The sequence below is a fragment of the Bos taurus genome, chromosome 24 (genome assembly GCF_002263795.3).
Source record: "Bos taurus isolate L1 Dominette 01449 registration number 42190680 breed Hereford chromosome 24, ARS-UCD2.0, whole genome shotgun sequence".
Lineage (NCBI taxonomy): Eukaryota > Metazoa > Chordata > Mammalia > Artiodactyla > Bovidae > Bos > Bos taurus.
This window is the reverse complement of record NC_037351.1, coordinates 19503117-19519191: the sequence shown is the minus strand read 5'-3', so window position 1 is coordinate 19519191 and position 16075 is coordinate 19503117. Positions and strand designations below refer to the sequence as shown.

The following is a 16075-nucleotide window of genomic DNA, read 5'->3' as shown; positions in this document are numbered from 1 at the left end:
GAACATGGGCACGGGTGGAAATATTCCATGAGTAATTTCTCAGCCCAAGTGGACTGCTGTTGGGACAGCTGAAGAACACTGCAGCCCCAAAGCAGGCGAGGCGCGCCCTTGCAGGTCCCATGTGTCCCCAGCTCCCTCCCACGTATCTGCAACCCACCCAACTACACTTGCCCCCAACTCTTCTCCTCAGCTGGGCTGCTGGTGGGTCCAGATTTATTCAAAGTGAGACATTCCTGTATCCACCAGCCTGCGAATGAGACTTCACTGCAGTGGGACAAAACCGAAACATAATGGAACAAAATGAAACAAAACAAGCAGGCCGCCAGCGAGCCAACCTCCCCACCGGACTCAGCCGCAGCATCCCAGCCTGGCTGTCCCCACCCTCTCTATCTGGGAGTCTGGGCCGAGCCCCGTGAGCAGGAGGCTGGCATCCCCATCGGATTTCTCCCCTGTGGAGGGCTTCTTTCGTTCCCCAGGCAGGACACCCACATTAGGTAGTCTTCTCTGTAGGTCTGCTGCTTCCTAACACAGCCGGTTATTTCATGGGGGTGATGGCGGAGCCTCACCTTCCCGGGAGAGAACTTGACCCTCTGGACACCTGAGTCATGTGTGAATCTGCCTCCTCGAGGGAGCCCTATTTCTGCTCCATCATCCCAGGTTCTTCCTGGTGTGGGGCATGGCATGGCTCCCCCAATGGAATGCCAAACTGTCTCTCTGCTTTGCAGAAGGCTGCCCCTGGCCCCAGGGTTGGGAGTGTGACCCCGCACTCCTCCTGGGGCTGGTCTGGGGTCGTCATCCTAGCAGCCGACTGGAGCCGGTCCATGCCCATCCCTGCTCCTGCCCCAGCAGGATCTTCTGCCAGCCTTAGGGGACCCGCTTCTCCTGGCTGTGGGGCCTCTGCTGAAGACCAGCCTGGCTCCGCTGACGCGGGTCAGAACACGCAAGAGTTACTGTTTGGCTGAGAAACTTGAGAAACTCAGGAGAAACACACCAAGGCTTTGGAGACAGCGTGAGTCATGGACAGGGGTCTCGCTCAGATGAAAGCGACTCTGGCTGCCCCCTGCTCAGCTCTGTGGCCGCCACCTGGGCCCCTGATCCCATCTCCCCCACCCTCCCCCAGTCCAGCCATCTGCCACTGTGACCTGGTCTGAGGAGTGGCTGCTCCCTTCCACCTCGGGCTCGCTTTCCCCACAGAGACACTGCCTGGTCATCTCTGCTGCACTCCTCTCTCTGGGGACCTGCTCCAGTCCTTCCAGCCCCAGCCCTCACCCTCTGCTCCTCATTCCAGTGGACTTTCAAAGCTGCCCAACACAATCACAACAGAATTGACTCACAAATAAATCTAATAATTTACTTATTGAAATCATCAAGATGAGAGCAAAGACGAGGTCTTGGTTTTCCCAAAAAAGAATTTTAAAAAACTGCAAGAGAAAATGAGGCCTGACAAGAAGCCAGTGGTGGCTCTTGCTCCGCGCTTGATGGGACTTTAGTTGGTGCCCTCGGGTCTCGGCTTGACCTGGCGGGTGGGGGAACTGAATGATCACTCACGAGTAGGTCCTGCGGCCGCGCCTGGATTGTCAGGAACATGGTTGAGTGTGCCTGTGTGTCTTCTGGAGGGCATTTGCAGAAGCTGAGAGATATAACAATTCAGAGCTGGACCCGCATCAGACCCCAAAGTATGGAAAAGATTCTGGTGTCCCAGTATATGGAATGAAGAATAAAACCCATACTAAACCATATACTAATTATTCATGTTTGGAACGAAACAAAACACACACGCATACAGAACTACAGCACTTTCTGGATTTTCTGATTCTCCTCTTATTTCATGTCGGTGCTGTTTGACTGGTGCCCTTAGGTGCAGACTCAGGGTCCCATGAAGCCCACTCCTGCACGGGGCTCCCCCGCATAAGAGGCAAGCCTTCCTTGTCCTGTAGGGGTAAGGAGTAGGGTACGGGGCCGAGCTAGGACGGCAGCAGGAGCCGGTGTCTAGGCTTCAGGGGCCCGGCTTGAGAGTCAGAAGAGGGCAGGCGACCATTGGAGGAGTAGGGAGCCTTCCCACAAGCACAGTTTGGGGGCTCCTCCCCAAAGTAGGGAAAGTCCACAGGAGAAGCCCAGTTTCTGGGCTTCAGGCTGTTCTGCTTAGACTTAGGCCTTGGGGCCCAGGAGGTGGTGAGACTCTGTGAGTGAAGGGGGGTGCCCTTGGGCAGTAGGACCCATCTTCCCCTAACATCTCTGTGGCCACACCTAGTGCCTAGTCTGGGTGGGGAAGGGGAGTGGTGAGCAAGGTGGAGATCTGAGAACTGTCCAAGGTAGCCTAGGCCAACAAGGCAAGACGTTAGCCCTGGGGGGCGGGGAGCTAGCCCCGGGGGGCGGGGAGTGAGCAGAGACTGGCCAAAACCCTTGATACCAGCGACTGTGTGTAAGCGCATGGCCGGACTCTGAGTGTGCCTGAGGCCAGGAGGGGGAGACAGGTGGCCTGTATGCTGAGCCCAAGTGCTCCCATGCCAGCCACCCAAACCACTTCCTCTCCTTCCTCCTCATCAAAGGCATCACCCCTGCACCTGCGCAGCTCTTTTCTTGTTATCCACCGTCACCCAACTTGGGGACCTGGCCTCTAAGGCAGTCTCCCTTCCAGCTGTCTCCACAGGCTCTGGGAACAGAGAAAAACGAGCCGAATTGTCAGCTCTGTTCTCTCTCTGCCAAGCCCCCAGCCACTGGAGCCTCTGCTGTCCACTCCTTCCCCAGAACATCTGACCTGGTGCTGCCCAGGACGGCTGAGGAAACCCACGCACTGTGTGACCTGGGCTCTGGCAGGAAGGCCGCAAGGGGCCAGGACAGATCTGCGGCGATTCCAAGGCCAGGGACGCACGGCCTTCCCTTTTCTTCCTGCTCACTGTGGTAAGCCTCAGCAAGCAGGAGCCTTCTACAGTGCAGACCACTCCAACCCCACCAGCAACACTGGTGAAGCAAGACCTTAAGCCTCTGGCTCCTCTGGTCTCAAGAAGCCAGTCACAAGATTGATCGGCTTGGGTGTCTTTCTTCCTGGGACCCCCTAAGCTGCAAAGGGTGCACACTGACTTCCCCTAGGGGCCTACGTCCCCCCCATGCACCTGGCGATGCGGCTCCAGGCTCACACCGCCCCTCAGAGATGGACCTCCTCACCCAGCAGGCTCAAGGATGCTCGCTGTGCTCCATCCGGTGAGACCAAACCAAGCCAAGTATCGATTTGACAGAAAGATATGGATATGTTAGGTGGATAATGGTGAGGGGATCCTATTTCTTTCTTTTCCTGTTCAGAGAACACCTCTCCTCCACCTCACCCCGCTGGAAAGCAGAGGCCAGATGAAGGAAAGTGTGCTCGGCGGTCACCCAGGGACACCTCCGTCTCCCTGGGCTCCTTCCAAGGGTTCAAGATCAGGGAGCCTCTGGGAGCAAGGTCCCCCTTTCCCACCATGGCAAACACTCTCGACGTCTTCGCCTCTCCGTATATTCTTAGAATCAGTCAATATGATTAATTTTACATGGGCCTAATTTCCTGCTTTTGCCGTGGAGTCCTCCCAGCCTCGCCCATCAGCAGCGACATGATACAGTTTCTGGTTATATTGGTCAACCAAGATATTGATATTATTAATAATGGATATCTATATGCTGACCTTTGTCCACACAACTGAATCACTCTGGGCTGGCTGTCACATTTCTTTAAGAGGTATTGATAAGCCCATTACTGGAAGGGCATGTACAATCTTAGGTGTGTGATTTCACTCACCTTCAAGCATCTCCTGTGCAAATCTACCCTTGTGGGGTGAGCTGGTGTGGGTATAGTGCCATGTGCAAGAGGGAGCCTGCGGGTATGTGCTCGTGTGGTGAGTGTACGTGTGTGTGGACATGCGTGTGTGAGTGTCCATGTGAATGTGTGTGTGTCTGACTTGAACACCGGCCCTTTTAGAGCTGATCAAATAGTCAATTAGAGCATTATAGGGAGGTAGCAGAATCAGAGAGTGCCTACAAATACACTGTGATGTAGTGTTTGATCTTTGGATGCCTCTTGTCTCCTAGGACTAGCGCAGGAGGCTTGGCTTTATAAGATATTATTAGGTTGATGCCTCGTTCTCTCGGTGTACCTGCCAGGCAAGAGGCAGTGCTCACTGGGACCAGTCTGGCCAGAAGAAGCCACGGGGAGGTTCCCCAAGGGCCACGCTGCAAACTGGACTTTGGGGCCCTGCTGCTCCCAGCCTCGGTCTCTGAATCTGTGCAGTGGCAGCAGTGCATCTGGCTTGCTTCAGGCCAGAGAGGGAGTTTGACTCAGCTCAGCCTCCCAGCCTTCTGCACGGAAATTCCCAGTCACAGGGACTCTTGACACTCCTTAAGGCCTTGATGCTCCATACACACTGGGAGTGTGGCCCGTTGCCTACTAGAAGGTTGCCCTGGCAGAATGCATGTATTGTGTGCCCACGTGGTGTGAACAGAGGCACACAGATCTCATCACTAGTCTCTCCGTGACTGCTGTCATCTCTGTAACTGCTGTCATTCCTACGTGGGTGGACAGCGTGTCAGGGACAGTGCCTCCATCAAATCTGTCTACAGTGATCCGTTCCTGTTTGGACCCAGAGACACTCACTTGTCGGGAGAGCCCCCTCTCTTGCCCCTGTAAAGGGAAGCCAGCTAGCTAGAGAGATCTTTTGGATCCTCAGACATAGTGTATGAATAAACCAGACATGGATTAATTAGGTGTGACTGCATCATTAAATTAGAATAATGAACAAACAGCCACGTATGGCATTCAAATCTGCCTAGAACGACTCCAAAGGTTGCTTTCAAGTAAGTCACCTGTCAGTTTGGGGGACTCTGGAGAGTGAGGTTCCTGTCATACCTTGAGAAGTGGACTCTTTAGGCACCAGCTATTCCAGGCAAGGACCATCCTTCAATGGGCACCCAGATTCCACCACCACATCCAAACAATGGCTTGGTTCGATATAGCATCATCTATGCACGCTTTGGCTGTGAGCATTTCTCAGAGTGAAATATGACGGTAGCACAGGTGCTCAAGAGACAGGAGGGAGAAGTTAAGAGGTGTGGGCAGCGGATGTGAAATGTATCGATCCCGTAATATTTATGTGGATGTGCACAAAGTTGCTTACGCACATGCCCCCACACACACACACTCACACACACATCTTTTCTTTTCTTTTGCATTTCCATGAAGTCTGTTCTTATTCTATTGACACTCCCCGTTTCAGCCAGATAGATCTGAAGATGAACTAAGTCCCAGTGGTGTAATTTTAGAAACAGCTGCGCAGCGCCGGCCCCACGCCCTGGGCGGGAGGGCAACACTCCTCTCCCTCCCCATCCTAGGACAGAGCGGCTATGCAGTAAGATGTGTTTGTCTTTAACAAAGAGGAAGAAGCAACAGCTCAGAGGAAAGGAAATGAGTAGGAAGGTCGCTTGCCTCACCTCAAGCAGTGGGATAGCCTCATGCAAGGGGGGCTTTGTTATAGCAAGATCTGTTAAGTAATCAGAAACCTTTGATCTGGAGCCGCTCTTAACAAAGGTGATAATTAATTAAAGCAGAGTGTATTGCACTAAAGTAACATTGCGGTCAGTTTATGCGCTGTCCCGAGTCGGCCTTCGGAAGTCTCCGTCAATTAAGCTGTTGTTGGAGGCCAGCTCATTATCAATTTTTTTCCCCCCTGAGCTTTGATCAATATTTTTGGCTGTTCCATCCTCACAGAAGCAGCACTGTGTCTGTCTCGGTGAGGGCACCGGTTTATTTACATCTTGCAGATAGCCACGTAGGATTTGTTCCTTAGCTGAGCTGCTGGGAATCGCTTCGTTTGAGTGTCAGTCGGCTCAAGCTGGCGGGGAGATACAAGGGAGGATAAGGGAAACCAGAGGTGGAGTGCGCAGAGGGGAGCGGCCCCGTGAGTGCACGGTCCTGAGCGCATCCGCTTCTGCTCCCAGAGGGACTCAGAAAGGAGGGCAATTGCCTTGGGGCTGCCCACCTGACTGCTTTGTTGGTTTCTGTGGGCAGAGCTGTGGCTTGGGCTTTACACCTATCCTGGGGCCACTGGAGATTGGATGACTGGAGATGGCGGAAACCCTTAGGACAAGCACATCAACTCTGGAAATTCCTCTGCCACTATTTCTACCCCATCATTGTCCTTTTGCCCTGACATCTTTAACCACACCCTCATGTCACCAAGTGGAACATGGATCCTTCTCTCCAGGCCCACTGTGGGATTTCTGAGGGCATCTTTAGTAGCGAGGGGGGAAAATAAAAGAGGGACACGGAAGAAGACGATAAAAGGGCCTCAACTGAGCTGGGGGCTCTGTTCCCCTCACCTAGGCTATTTGGGCAGGATTAGATGCTTTCTGTGATTCTTGAAGATGTGTGTATTTGAAGGGCTGCCGAAAAGGTGAAAGTAAAGGAAGAGAACATGTTTTCTCTGCAGAGAGCCCAAAAGGTGGGCCACCAGGTCCCTGCCACCTCCACATGCTTTCAAGTTAAATGCAGCCCCCTGCTTGCCAGGGCCTAGCTCGATTGGCATGGCCAAGTCCTGTGTGTGTGTGTCTGTGTGTCTGTGTGTGTGTGTCTGTGTGTGTGTGTGAGAGAGAGAGAGAGCACTACAAGAGGAAAGTAGGACTGGGATGCCAAGGGGCAGCAGGTGGGGTAAAGAATGCAGTCGGTAGAAGAGCAGTGCCTGCAGGGAGCTGGGCTCTGTGGTTAGCCACTCAGATCTTGGATGGAAGGTCATTTCTAAAATGAGTCAATAAGTGAGCAGAAGTGGGCAAGCCTTTGAAGAGCAATGAGTGAGGGGAGATGAAACCTCTCCCCGACCTGGACATTTGGGTGGGGATATCAGGCTGATGAACAAGAGCACACCTCCACACTAGAACTTAGATCATTGATAGATCCAAGCCATGAGTTCTGAGGTGGAGCATGCACAAAATCACAAGAACAGTGTTATTCTCTTTTCTCCATCAGCCATCTCCCTGACCACACATACAGCCTTGCAATGTGAAACTATCCCTAACATCATCTCCATGCCACTTGAATTCATCAGGTCTTCCCTGCACACACACACACACACACTCACTCACTCACATTTACACCAACACCCACGCAGGCTGCAGCAACTTCCCTCCCCCAGACCTCCAGTACCCAGAGACACACACAGGTTTTCACACCCTCCAGCTCTTCTCTCAGCATGTCACATGGGATTTCCCTTCCAAGTTCAGAAGCTGCTGCAGTTTCAGCCACTGTAAACCAGTGCTCCCAGCTACTGGCTGGCATTTGGGCCTCCCAATTTTCAGTTTTCCTTTTTTCTGCCATGATGTTGGAACTTAATTTCTATTGCCTCTTCCTCTCCTCTACGGAGTACTTGTTCCAGATCTTCACCAATGGGATCCCTCTTAGGTCAGTTTGGAAACTGACCACCTTCTGGTGATGTGGAAGGCATGAGGTGTGCAGTGTTTTTCCCAAATCCGTCAGAGGCAAGTGAGCCCAGCTGTTTTCTCAACCAAAGAGGTGGTGTCTTGGATATCTCCTCAGGCCTCACTCAGAAACTCCTCTCCCATCCTGGTCTATAAATTACAATAATGAGAATGATGATGATAATAATGACAGTGATGGCCTTTGCTCCAGTCACTGGAGTGTGCTGAGATCACCGAGTATTAGGAATGCCCCCTGAAAATAAGCTTTTGCAAAGCACTCTGAAAACTTTACAATACACAGAACGGAGGCGATGTTTGCATATCTGTGGCATGCATTTTTGTAATTGTTTTCCTTTGGGTTGTTTTTAAGCTATGACTTCATTCAAGAAAAGCTTTTTTTTTTGTTTTATTTTGGTTTTTTTGTTTGAGAAGCCACAAACATCAGCCAACTGGAGCAGGTGGAGAGAGTGAAAGTATGCCAAGGGGGTTCTTTCAACCCAATCTAGAATTCCCATTAAAGCTGAGTGGGGTGGGGGGGAAGTGTTAATATCTCCCTGTTGAATTGCAGTAAAATCTAGGCCAGCCCTGGTTCCCACATGTGTGGGATGCACTTACTCATGCTTGCACATGGATGCATATAGTGCACATGTGCAGATTAATTTATTTCTGTGTGTGCATGTGTGTGTGCACACACGTGTGTTGATTCTCAGGAAGTCTGATAAATGAAATCATACACATCCAGCAAATAACCACCAGCATCTTAAGTAAACTAATCATTTCCCAATAGTTTTTTTCTTTACTCCTAAATAGAATACTTATCAACATCTGGAATTTGGAGGTTTTTAAAATAGGGGCTATGGTTTAGATTTATTTTAACTTTGCGATAATTACTATTGGTACTTTTCTTTAGTGAAACATTTTTTTAAATGTTTTTCTTCTTTTTTTTATTACAGCGTTCTCATTTTCCATCTCTTTCTCACAAGGCAAATCTTTCTTTTAAAAGCTAGATGTGTGTGACCAGCCACTCTGCCAGTGTCTTTCCCTGGACAGAATAGAATTTTTATTTTTCCAAAGTGTTTTTTTTTTTTTTAAGTTCATCTTAATTGAGCTGATGACCATGCTGATACTTTGGCTTCCCTGTGTCTTAGACTCATTAGAAAACAGAAATCAGATAGAACCTCACTGGCTTTAATTCACCTACCTCGGGAAAAAAACAACAACGAGCTCTCTTAGCTAAAGTCAAGCAGCCGAAACTCAATGATTTTGTTACGTCTTACACAAAACTATAAGACATAATTTTATGAAGCTGGTCACAAATCACCCAAACATAATCATAACCCTTGCCCTTTCCCTTTCTCCCAGTTGCACTCCAAATCAAGGGGCTTGAGGAATTTCCTACTCAGATACCATTGAAATGAGAGGTTGTGAATCTGACGATGAGTATATTTCAAAATGATATACTCTCCGGAGCTCAATTCACAGAAGGTTCCATTACTCTGTCCCCTCCCTCCCTCTGGATATAGTATGAAAGTATGAGGGGCTGAAGTCTCTGAAGCTGTGGCTCCCGGACTGGCAGCCCCTGGGGCTGCTAGTGGAGTATATTTTCCTCCATGCAGTTGAGGAAAATCTCAATGCAGAAGGGTTATCCAGGCCACAGATCTGTTCTGACTGGTTAACAAGAAGGACTGTGATGAGGACTTGGCTGTTTAGATTAAAATGCATCGCCGGCTCTGGGAACAAGCACACATCAGTAGTAAAGGCCGTTTAAACCTTTGGGGACAGCCTTATGTTTAGATTACATTAATTCATAAATATTATACTAAATACCACTTAAATTGGACTTAAATGACTTCAAAGATAATGCATTATAATATGGCTATCCAGAGAGCACTAGTCTTTATGTCTCCCAGTAACTCAGTCTTTGCTGCCTCCTATCCTGCTAGACAAGACCAAAGTTATGAATGGATTGTGGCTTGTTCATGTGTGATCCACTAACTGCATGTGTGTGTGTTAACGGTCACGCCTATGTGTGCATATGTATTTTCAGTCCTGCCTCTCTTCTCCAGGAAATACAAGGAAAAAAAGAGAAATAAATAAAAAGTGAGCGAGGGAAAGAATTAGACTAGTGGGTGACCTGTTTCTTCCTCCAAAGGAGAAAATTTCTACAGGAAGAGGCAACATTGGTCCTCAGCTCACTTTTGCTGCTACCCTGGGAGTTTACCTCTCTCTTCTTTAATCAATAGCACAATGTCTTTCTCTTTGGAGCCTGGAAAAACAATCTTTCTCAAAGTGCTTCTAACGGGGGAGAAAAGGAGACTCTGAGTTGGCTGGGAGAGTTTGCATTAAACTGGATTGTCTTCCCTAGGTGTTGTTTCTTCAGATTGTTCTGGGCTTTTTTTCTTCCTTTCTCTCTCTGCCTGGCACCCAGATCTCCCTTTGCCCATTTGCTTTCTTGTCTCCAGGGGGTGAATTTACCTTTACAGTAATCACCCCAGTCCACAACTGCTATTTGCTGCCTCCCCAGCCCAACAGCCTTTCTCTGATACGGCTGAGTTTGCTCCACAACACCCACCTACTCCCTCCTCCAGACTCCCAATTTGACTGGAGTAATTGCCTTTTAAGGTTCACTCTACGCATGGCAGGTATTCCATTAACCCTTAGAACTCTTTCCTTCTTTAGTTACCAGAGATGGCAGGTAGCCAACAAATGGATACCCACCTGAAATCTCATGCACTTAATTTAATTTTTACTTATTTTCTTCTTCTTCTCTTAACCAGTAATAGACTTATTCCATCCACACTGGAGGCCGGTATCCTATCATGTCTCTCAATTTTATCCCAGTCTGATTCATTAGAAGTTAGAATTCAAGCAGGGGAAAGAAAAAGCCACAAATATACTCTTAAACCAGGCTTAACAAAGGCACGTTTCTATCTCTAGCCTCATGTTATAATTCAGAGTTGGGGGAAATCTAGAAGCCAAATGCAACCCTCATTCTTCAAGCCTCATCATGCTTTTTGACTTAACAGTAATTAATCACCAATGGCAAGCGAGTAATTTTTTAAGGTGGCCGGAGGCTTATTTTATCAGGATTAGCTAATAAATCAGGCTGTATCACTGAAGGAGGAGTTCAAACTCTTCTAGGACTGAATAAACCAGCCCTTGGAAACTGTCTCATTTATTCAGCTCTCTCCAAGCTTCCAGGCACTGTTAGGGACATTGTGGCCCAACCTTGCCTATAAAAATCCAAAGGATGGAGAGGCAGGAAGTTTCATAGGGGAAAATATACACTCAGGCTCTGAAGGGTGAGCTTCGACAACGAGGCACCCGGAGCCAAAGGGCCTGCCTGCCCCTGACTGAGCCAGTTTAGGGGAGGAATTATTTAGAAAATGAAGTTTTGCTTGTCCTAGGAATTCTGCCCAGATATGTGTATGTATATATATATATGATGTGTTACATATGACACCACCATATCTTAACCTTCTCTGCCTTCCTGATGCAAATAATGATAATTCTACATCTTTACTATAATACAAGGGAGCCCCCCAAACCATCAGAAACAGAGTGATGATACCAGTGGGGGGTCTTGAGAAAAAAACAAGGAATATTGTTTAAGATTATCTTCATTTAAAATAAAGAAGCAAAGAAAGTGCTCCAACCCAGATCTCATAGGAAGCTCAGTTCTTCACAACTGTCTTTTTGCTTCTAGTGGATTTTGATTTTTTTAAACTTTAAAATCTCAAATCCCCACAAGAACCTATCATTAAGATGGGCAAAGAATTTCCATACCTCTGCTTTTTAATTTTCATTATTGCTATTTTAAAATCTGGGGACATATTGAAATGACAAAGGTTTGATACAAACCTTGATTAGCTTCTAGGGAGCTTGATTGGAAAGGGAAAAACTACAGAGATATGGTTGTCTTGAGAGGGAGGGTGGTAAAAGGGGAAACAAATATTATTTCGAAGACTGCCTCCCCATTCCACCTTTCCAGTTTCTCTTCTGAACAGACAGACATTTTCTCCATATTGAATAAAGGTTGGTTTCTCCTTCCATTACAGCCCCCACCCTCACCCCACCCCAACAAACCCAGTATATTTCCATTCTGCTGTGTTTTTGTGCTACTCAACATGCCATTAACTTTAAGATTTACTCCTCAGCAGGCAAGCTGGAAGATGCTAAAGCCAATAAAAACTGCTCTCTGGGACTCCAACTATGAAGAGTTTGGAGCTCTGCTTAGTATTCGGATGAAGGGAGGGCTGGAGAAGGAGGGAGGTTGTGATAGTGAAAACCACTGCTGCTCAGAGAACCAGACAGCTCCGCACTCTGCACCTAATGTGCCGGAGGATCAGCTCTGCTCATAGCCCATTTGTGGCCAAGGATGAGGCTGCTCTCTGTGTGTGGGTGGGTGTGCGTGTGCGTGTGTGTGTTTTCATCTTTAAAACCACCAGCTCTATACACAGCATCCTCAGCAGCTCTCCCCACTACTGTTTATTAAAAACGGAACGTCCATACACATCCCTTACAACTTCCTTAGCCTGGTGCTCCCTCTCTGCCTGACGATCAATCTCTCTCAGAAAGCATTTAACTTGCCCACACAGCTCCAGCCCCGATTAATTCCCGCTGCACATCCTATACATTACGGTTAGGGAGCAAGCACTGGGCTAATTTCGTCACCCACCAGCCACCCACACACGTTCTACAACTGAACACGTTTGGGGCTCTGCCTTAAAGATAATAAAACAAGGAGAAAACAGACAGGCTGCAGACAATTCCCATGACCACTTTCCTAAAAAGTTGCTGGGTTTTAATTCTTTGATCATTCTGATTCCCCCTCCTCCAAGTACTCACTAGCAATGATTGCTTCAAGGGAGAGAAATAATGTACTATAAACCTCTCTGCATGGTGAGTTTGGGATAATTTAGGATACACCCTCCAAAATGCCTATCTTTCACACACACATTTTTTCCCGAAGCCTTGCCTGCTTTCTTGAGGAGGGGATCATTCAGGCTTCCCTGACCCCCCACTCTACCAGGGGATGGCTGGTTCCTTGCTAATTCTTGCCTTAGGTTTTGTCCCTCTTTCCTTCAAACAACCAACCCCCCACCCCCTCCTCCACCACTCAAACCACAACCGGATTATTCAGGCACACGGCTCGACAGGGAGAGTTTACTGTCAAATTGATAGCGAAATAAAAATATCTCTTTGAATTTGTCACCTCTCTTCTTTTTAGACGGCTGCGCTCCCTGCTACTCTGGCCCGGAGCGAAGGAGAAGACCATCTCCTGTTAGCATTTTCAGCACCACGGCGATGGACAGCACCCTTGGTCCCCGGCCGGCTGGAGAGCCCGCCAGTCCGCTCAGCGTCCCGGGCTCGGCCGGCGCAGCCGTCCCCATCCCAATCTTTCAAGTCGCTGGACCCAAAAAGCCAAGCCCCGATTTCTCTCGATCCTCTCTTTCTCTTCTTCTGCTTCCGCTTCTCCCCTCACGAAACCGCGTCTATCAGCTTCTTGCCCAAAATCCAGCCTTGCCCCGGCGAGCAGCTGCCCCATGCACCCTAGTCCCGGTCTCCGCTGCCCGAGCGCCTCCCTCCTCGGCGTCCGCCCGAGGCTCCCTCTCGCGCCGTCTCCCGCTCGCTCGCTCGCTCGCTCGCTCGTCGCCGGCCGCCCGGCCCGCCCGCCCGCTCCTTCTCCCCGGCAAAGTTGGGAGGGAAAGGTGCACTCACCTTTGTGCATGCCTGTGAACCTGTCCTTCAGAACCGTCAGCTCGTAGATCTTGCCGAACTCCTCGAAGAGGGGCTTGAGGTCCTTCTCGTCCAGGTTGCGGGGGATCTGCCCAATGAACAGCTTGATGGCATCGTGGTCCTTCATGGGAATGGTCGACGGGTTCCCCGGGCTGTGGCTTAATCCGTTCATGTGCCCGGCGCTGCCCGGGCTGCTGCCGAGCCCGCTGGTACTGAGGCTCGCGTTGTCAGCCTGTCCGTTTGCTAACGTGGCCATCTTTATATACATAGAGAAAATCTTCTTTCCTTTTATTCTTTCTCGCTCGCACTCTCTCGCTCCTCTCCCTCGCAAGCTCGCTCGCGCTCACACACGCACACGCACACACACACTCGGGTTCTCTCCCCCTCGGTTGCTCTACACCTCGCTCTGCGCTCGCTCTCTGCTCTCTCTCTCTCTTTCTCCTCTCTTCTCTCGCTCGCGCTCGCGCTCTCTCTCCTCTCCCCCCCTCTCTCCCTCCCTCTCTTCTCTCTCTCTCTCTCTTTCTCTCTCTCTCTCTCTTTCGGTCTGATCTGATTTTTTTTTTTAATTTTTTTTTTTTTTTTACATTGAACAGACAGGATCTCTGTCCTTTCCGTTTAAACAGGCTGGACCGGTTCAAGTTCGCAGTCAGACCAGGGGTGGGGGCGGCGAGTGTGCGAGCGCGGTAGAGGGGGGCGCGGGGCCCTGAGAGGGTGAGATGCGGCGGGAGTGGGTGGGGGGGCCCCGCGCGGCGGGCGGCGGCTGGGAGCCGGGCGGCGTGGGGCGGCGCCGGCCCCCCGCGCCTCCCCCGTCGGCGGCCCCGGCGAGCGGCGGTGGTACAGTCCGAGACGGCCCCCGGCTATAAATAGCGCCAGGCGCATGGCTCTTCGGGAGGCGCTGAGATTCCGGGCCCGGCGGCCGCGGGGAGCGGGTGCCAGTTAGGAACGGGGTTTCTGATCTCCTCGTTTGCGTTTTGGGGGTTCTTTTTGTTCATAGCAGCAGGTGCAACTTTTTGTCTTTTCTTAAAAAAACAAAACAAAACATTGATTTTCATTTTCTCGTGGGTATGTAGGGGGGCGTTATCCACCGAGCTGCTCTCTATTAGGGCGCCAGGCGGGCGAAGCAAAGGCTGGGATGGCGGGCGGGGCGGCGGCGAAGGTAGAATGGGCGCTTCTTTTCCTCCCATCTGGTTCTCTTTATTTATTTATTTAGACTCGAAAAAGCGAGCCGGCTTGGAGGAAGTCCGCCCAGCGATCCGAGTGCGCATTGATCAGTGTCGAGAGAAAAAAAAGCTACATAAATATATATTATGTGGGTAAATCTATAGACAAGAGCTCTCTCTCGCGCGCGCGCGCTCTCTTTCTCTGCCTTTTTCCCTCCTCGCATCCCCAACCTGCCAGAGCAACCCCAAATCTTCGCCCTCCCGCAAAACTGTCTACAGCCACCCGAGCTACCTGGGGAGGACGGGTCTGGGGAGCGGTCGGGCCGCGCCGGGGGGCCGGGGCGTAGAAATTCGGGGCCCGACCCTCGTCCCAGCCCGCCCGCGAAGGCTGGAGGTGGGTGTTTCCGTCCGGGACTGCCTCCCCGCCCCGAAGCGCAGCGGCTGCACCGGCAGGCGGCTGGCGGGAGGAAGGTAGGAGCCGGGCGCGTCGGCCGCTCGCCAGGCGGGGAAGCAGGCAGCTTCTGGGCTCGGTGGCCGGTGAGCCAGCACGAGGGACTGGCTTGATTTTGCCCTTGTCTGCTTTACTGGTTCAAATTGAAAAAAAAAATTTTTTTTTTTTTTTATTATTATTCTTTTGTAAAGCCACCATCAAAAGAAATAAAGTCCCCGAGTCGCTCTCCGGGCTGCGGCCGGACTCAGACACCCGCTGCGTGCGCTGCCCCACACGGGCTTCGTTTGCAGCACTTCCCGCTGCAGAAGTGCGGGGCTGGGAGGCACGTGAGGGAGAGGGCCGAGGGTCTGGCCGCCCAGCTCGGACTCCGCCGGGTTCCCCATCGGGCCCGCGGTGGCCGGGACGTCGGCTGCGCCGGAGAGGGAGTGGCTGGCGCCGGAGCTGGGTTCGAGCAGCCCCGCCTCTGGGGGCCAAGGCTGGTAGTGAACTTGATTTGGGAAAGCAGATTTTCCTTTTTAATGATATTTACCTGCTCCCCATGCTCTCCTATATTGGCGTTTCCAGGACAGCCTCTTCTCGGCTTCAGAAACCGGACAAATAAGATAACGCGCCGCTCCCTCGCGGGTTGCGGGGCAGAGCTGATGGTGTGACCCTGGACTGGTCCCCGTCGGTCCCTTTCCGGTGTTTTGCGTTTCTCTCTCCTTGCCCTCGGCTTACGTGACGTTACTAGACGATATGTTTAAAATTTAAGTTAAAGAAATGAGACCCTAGCTGCCTGAAAACCGAGACCCAGCCCGTTTGGTACAGCCACGACGCCGCCAAGCTCTCCAGCGCCGGAGGAGGCCCCGAGGTTCGCTGCCCCAGGCCCGGAGTCCAGCCAGGACACCTCTCCCTGACGATCCCGAGCCCAACCCTAACAGCAAGTACAGTTCTGAGAATTGTGGAACTTCATCCTTTCAGTTTAAGACACTCCTGCCTTTGCTTGATGGAATCTTGTGTAAGTAGAGTGGGTTCATAACTCGGTTCAGGGCTTACATTATCCAGTGTTATCTGATGGTCTAAAAAACGCCCAAGTTGAAGGAATGCAACAGAAACTCACACGGAGAGCTTCCCTGACATGTGGCTGTGGGCTTGGTGTGCCCATGAAGTGCTCTAATAAAGCCCCGTGTCCCTTGTAGCCACACGGAGGGCTTGAGCTGGTGGCTGGCAGATGGGTGCGTATGTCTGTCAGGATTATGGGTGCTTGTGTGGAGGCAGTGTGGTTATGTACCTAGACCCTGTTTGTATCTAT

The 16075-nt window shown here is 50.8% G+C and overlaps 1 protein-coding gene across 49 annotated transcripts in view; it reads right to left on the bottom strand.

The window, feature by feature from the left end:
- Positions 1–13844, bottom strand: part of CELF4 (CUGBP Elav-like family member 4) — a 313094-nt gene extending 299250 nt beyond the window's left edge. For 18 of the 49 annotated variants that reach the window (XM_024984357.2, XM_024984359.2, XM_059880896.1 and 15 more), the window contains exon 1: positions 13156–13841. In XM_024984357.2, coding sequence (XP_024840125.1) covers positions 13156–13441 — 286 coding nt within the window. In that variant the 5' untranslated portion in view covers positions 13442–13841. 49 annotated transcript variants of the gene reach the window in all.
- Positions 13845–16075: the final 2231 nt, after the last annotated feature.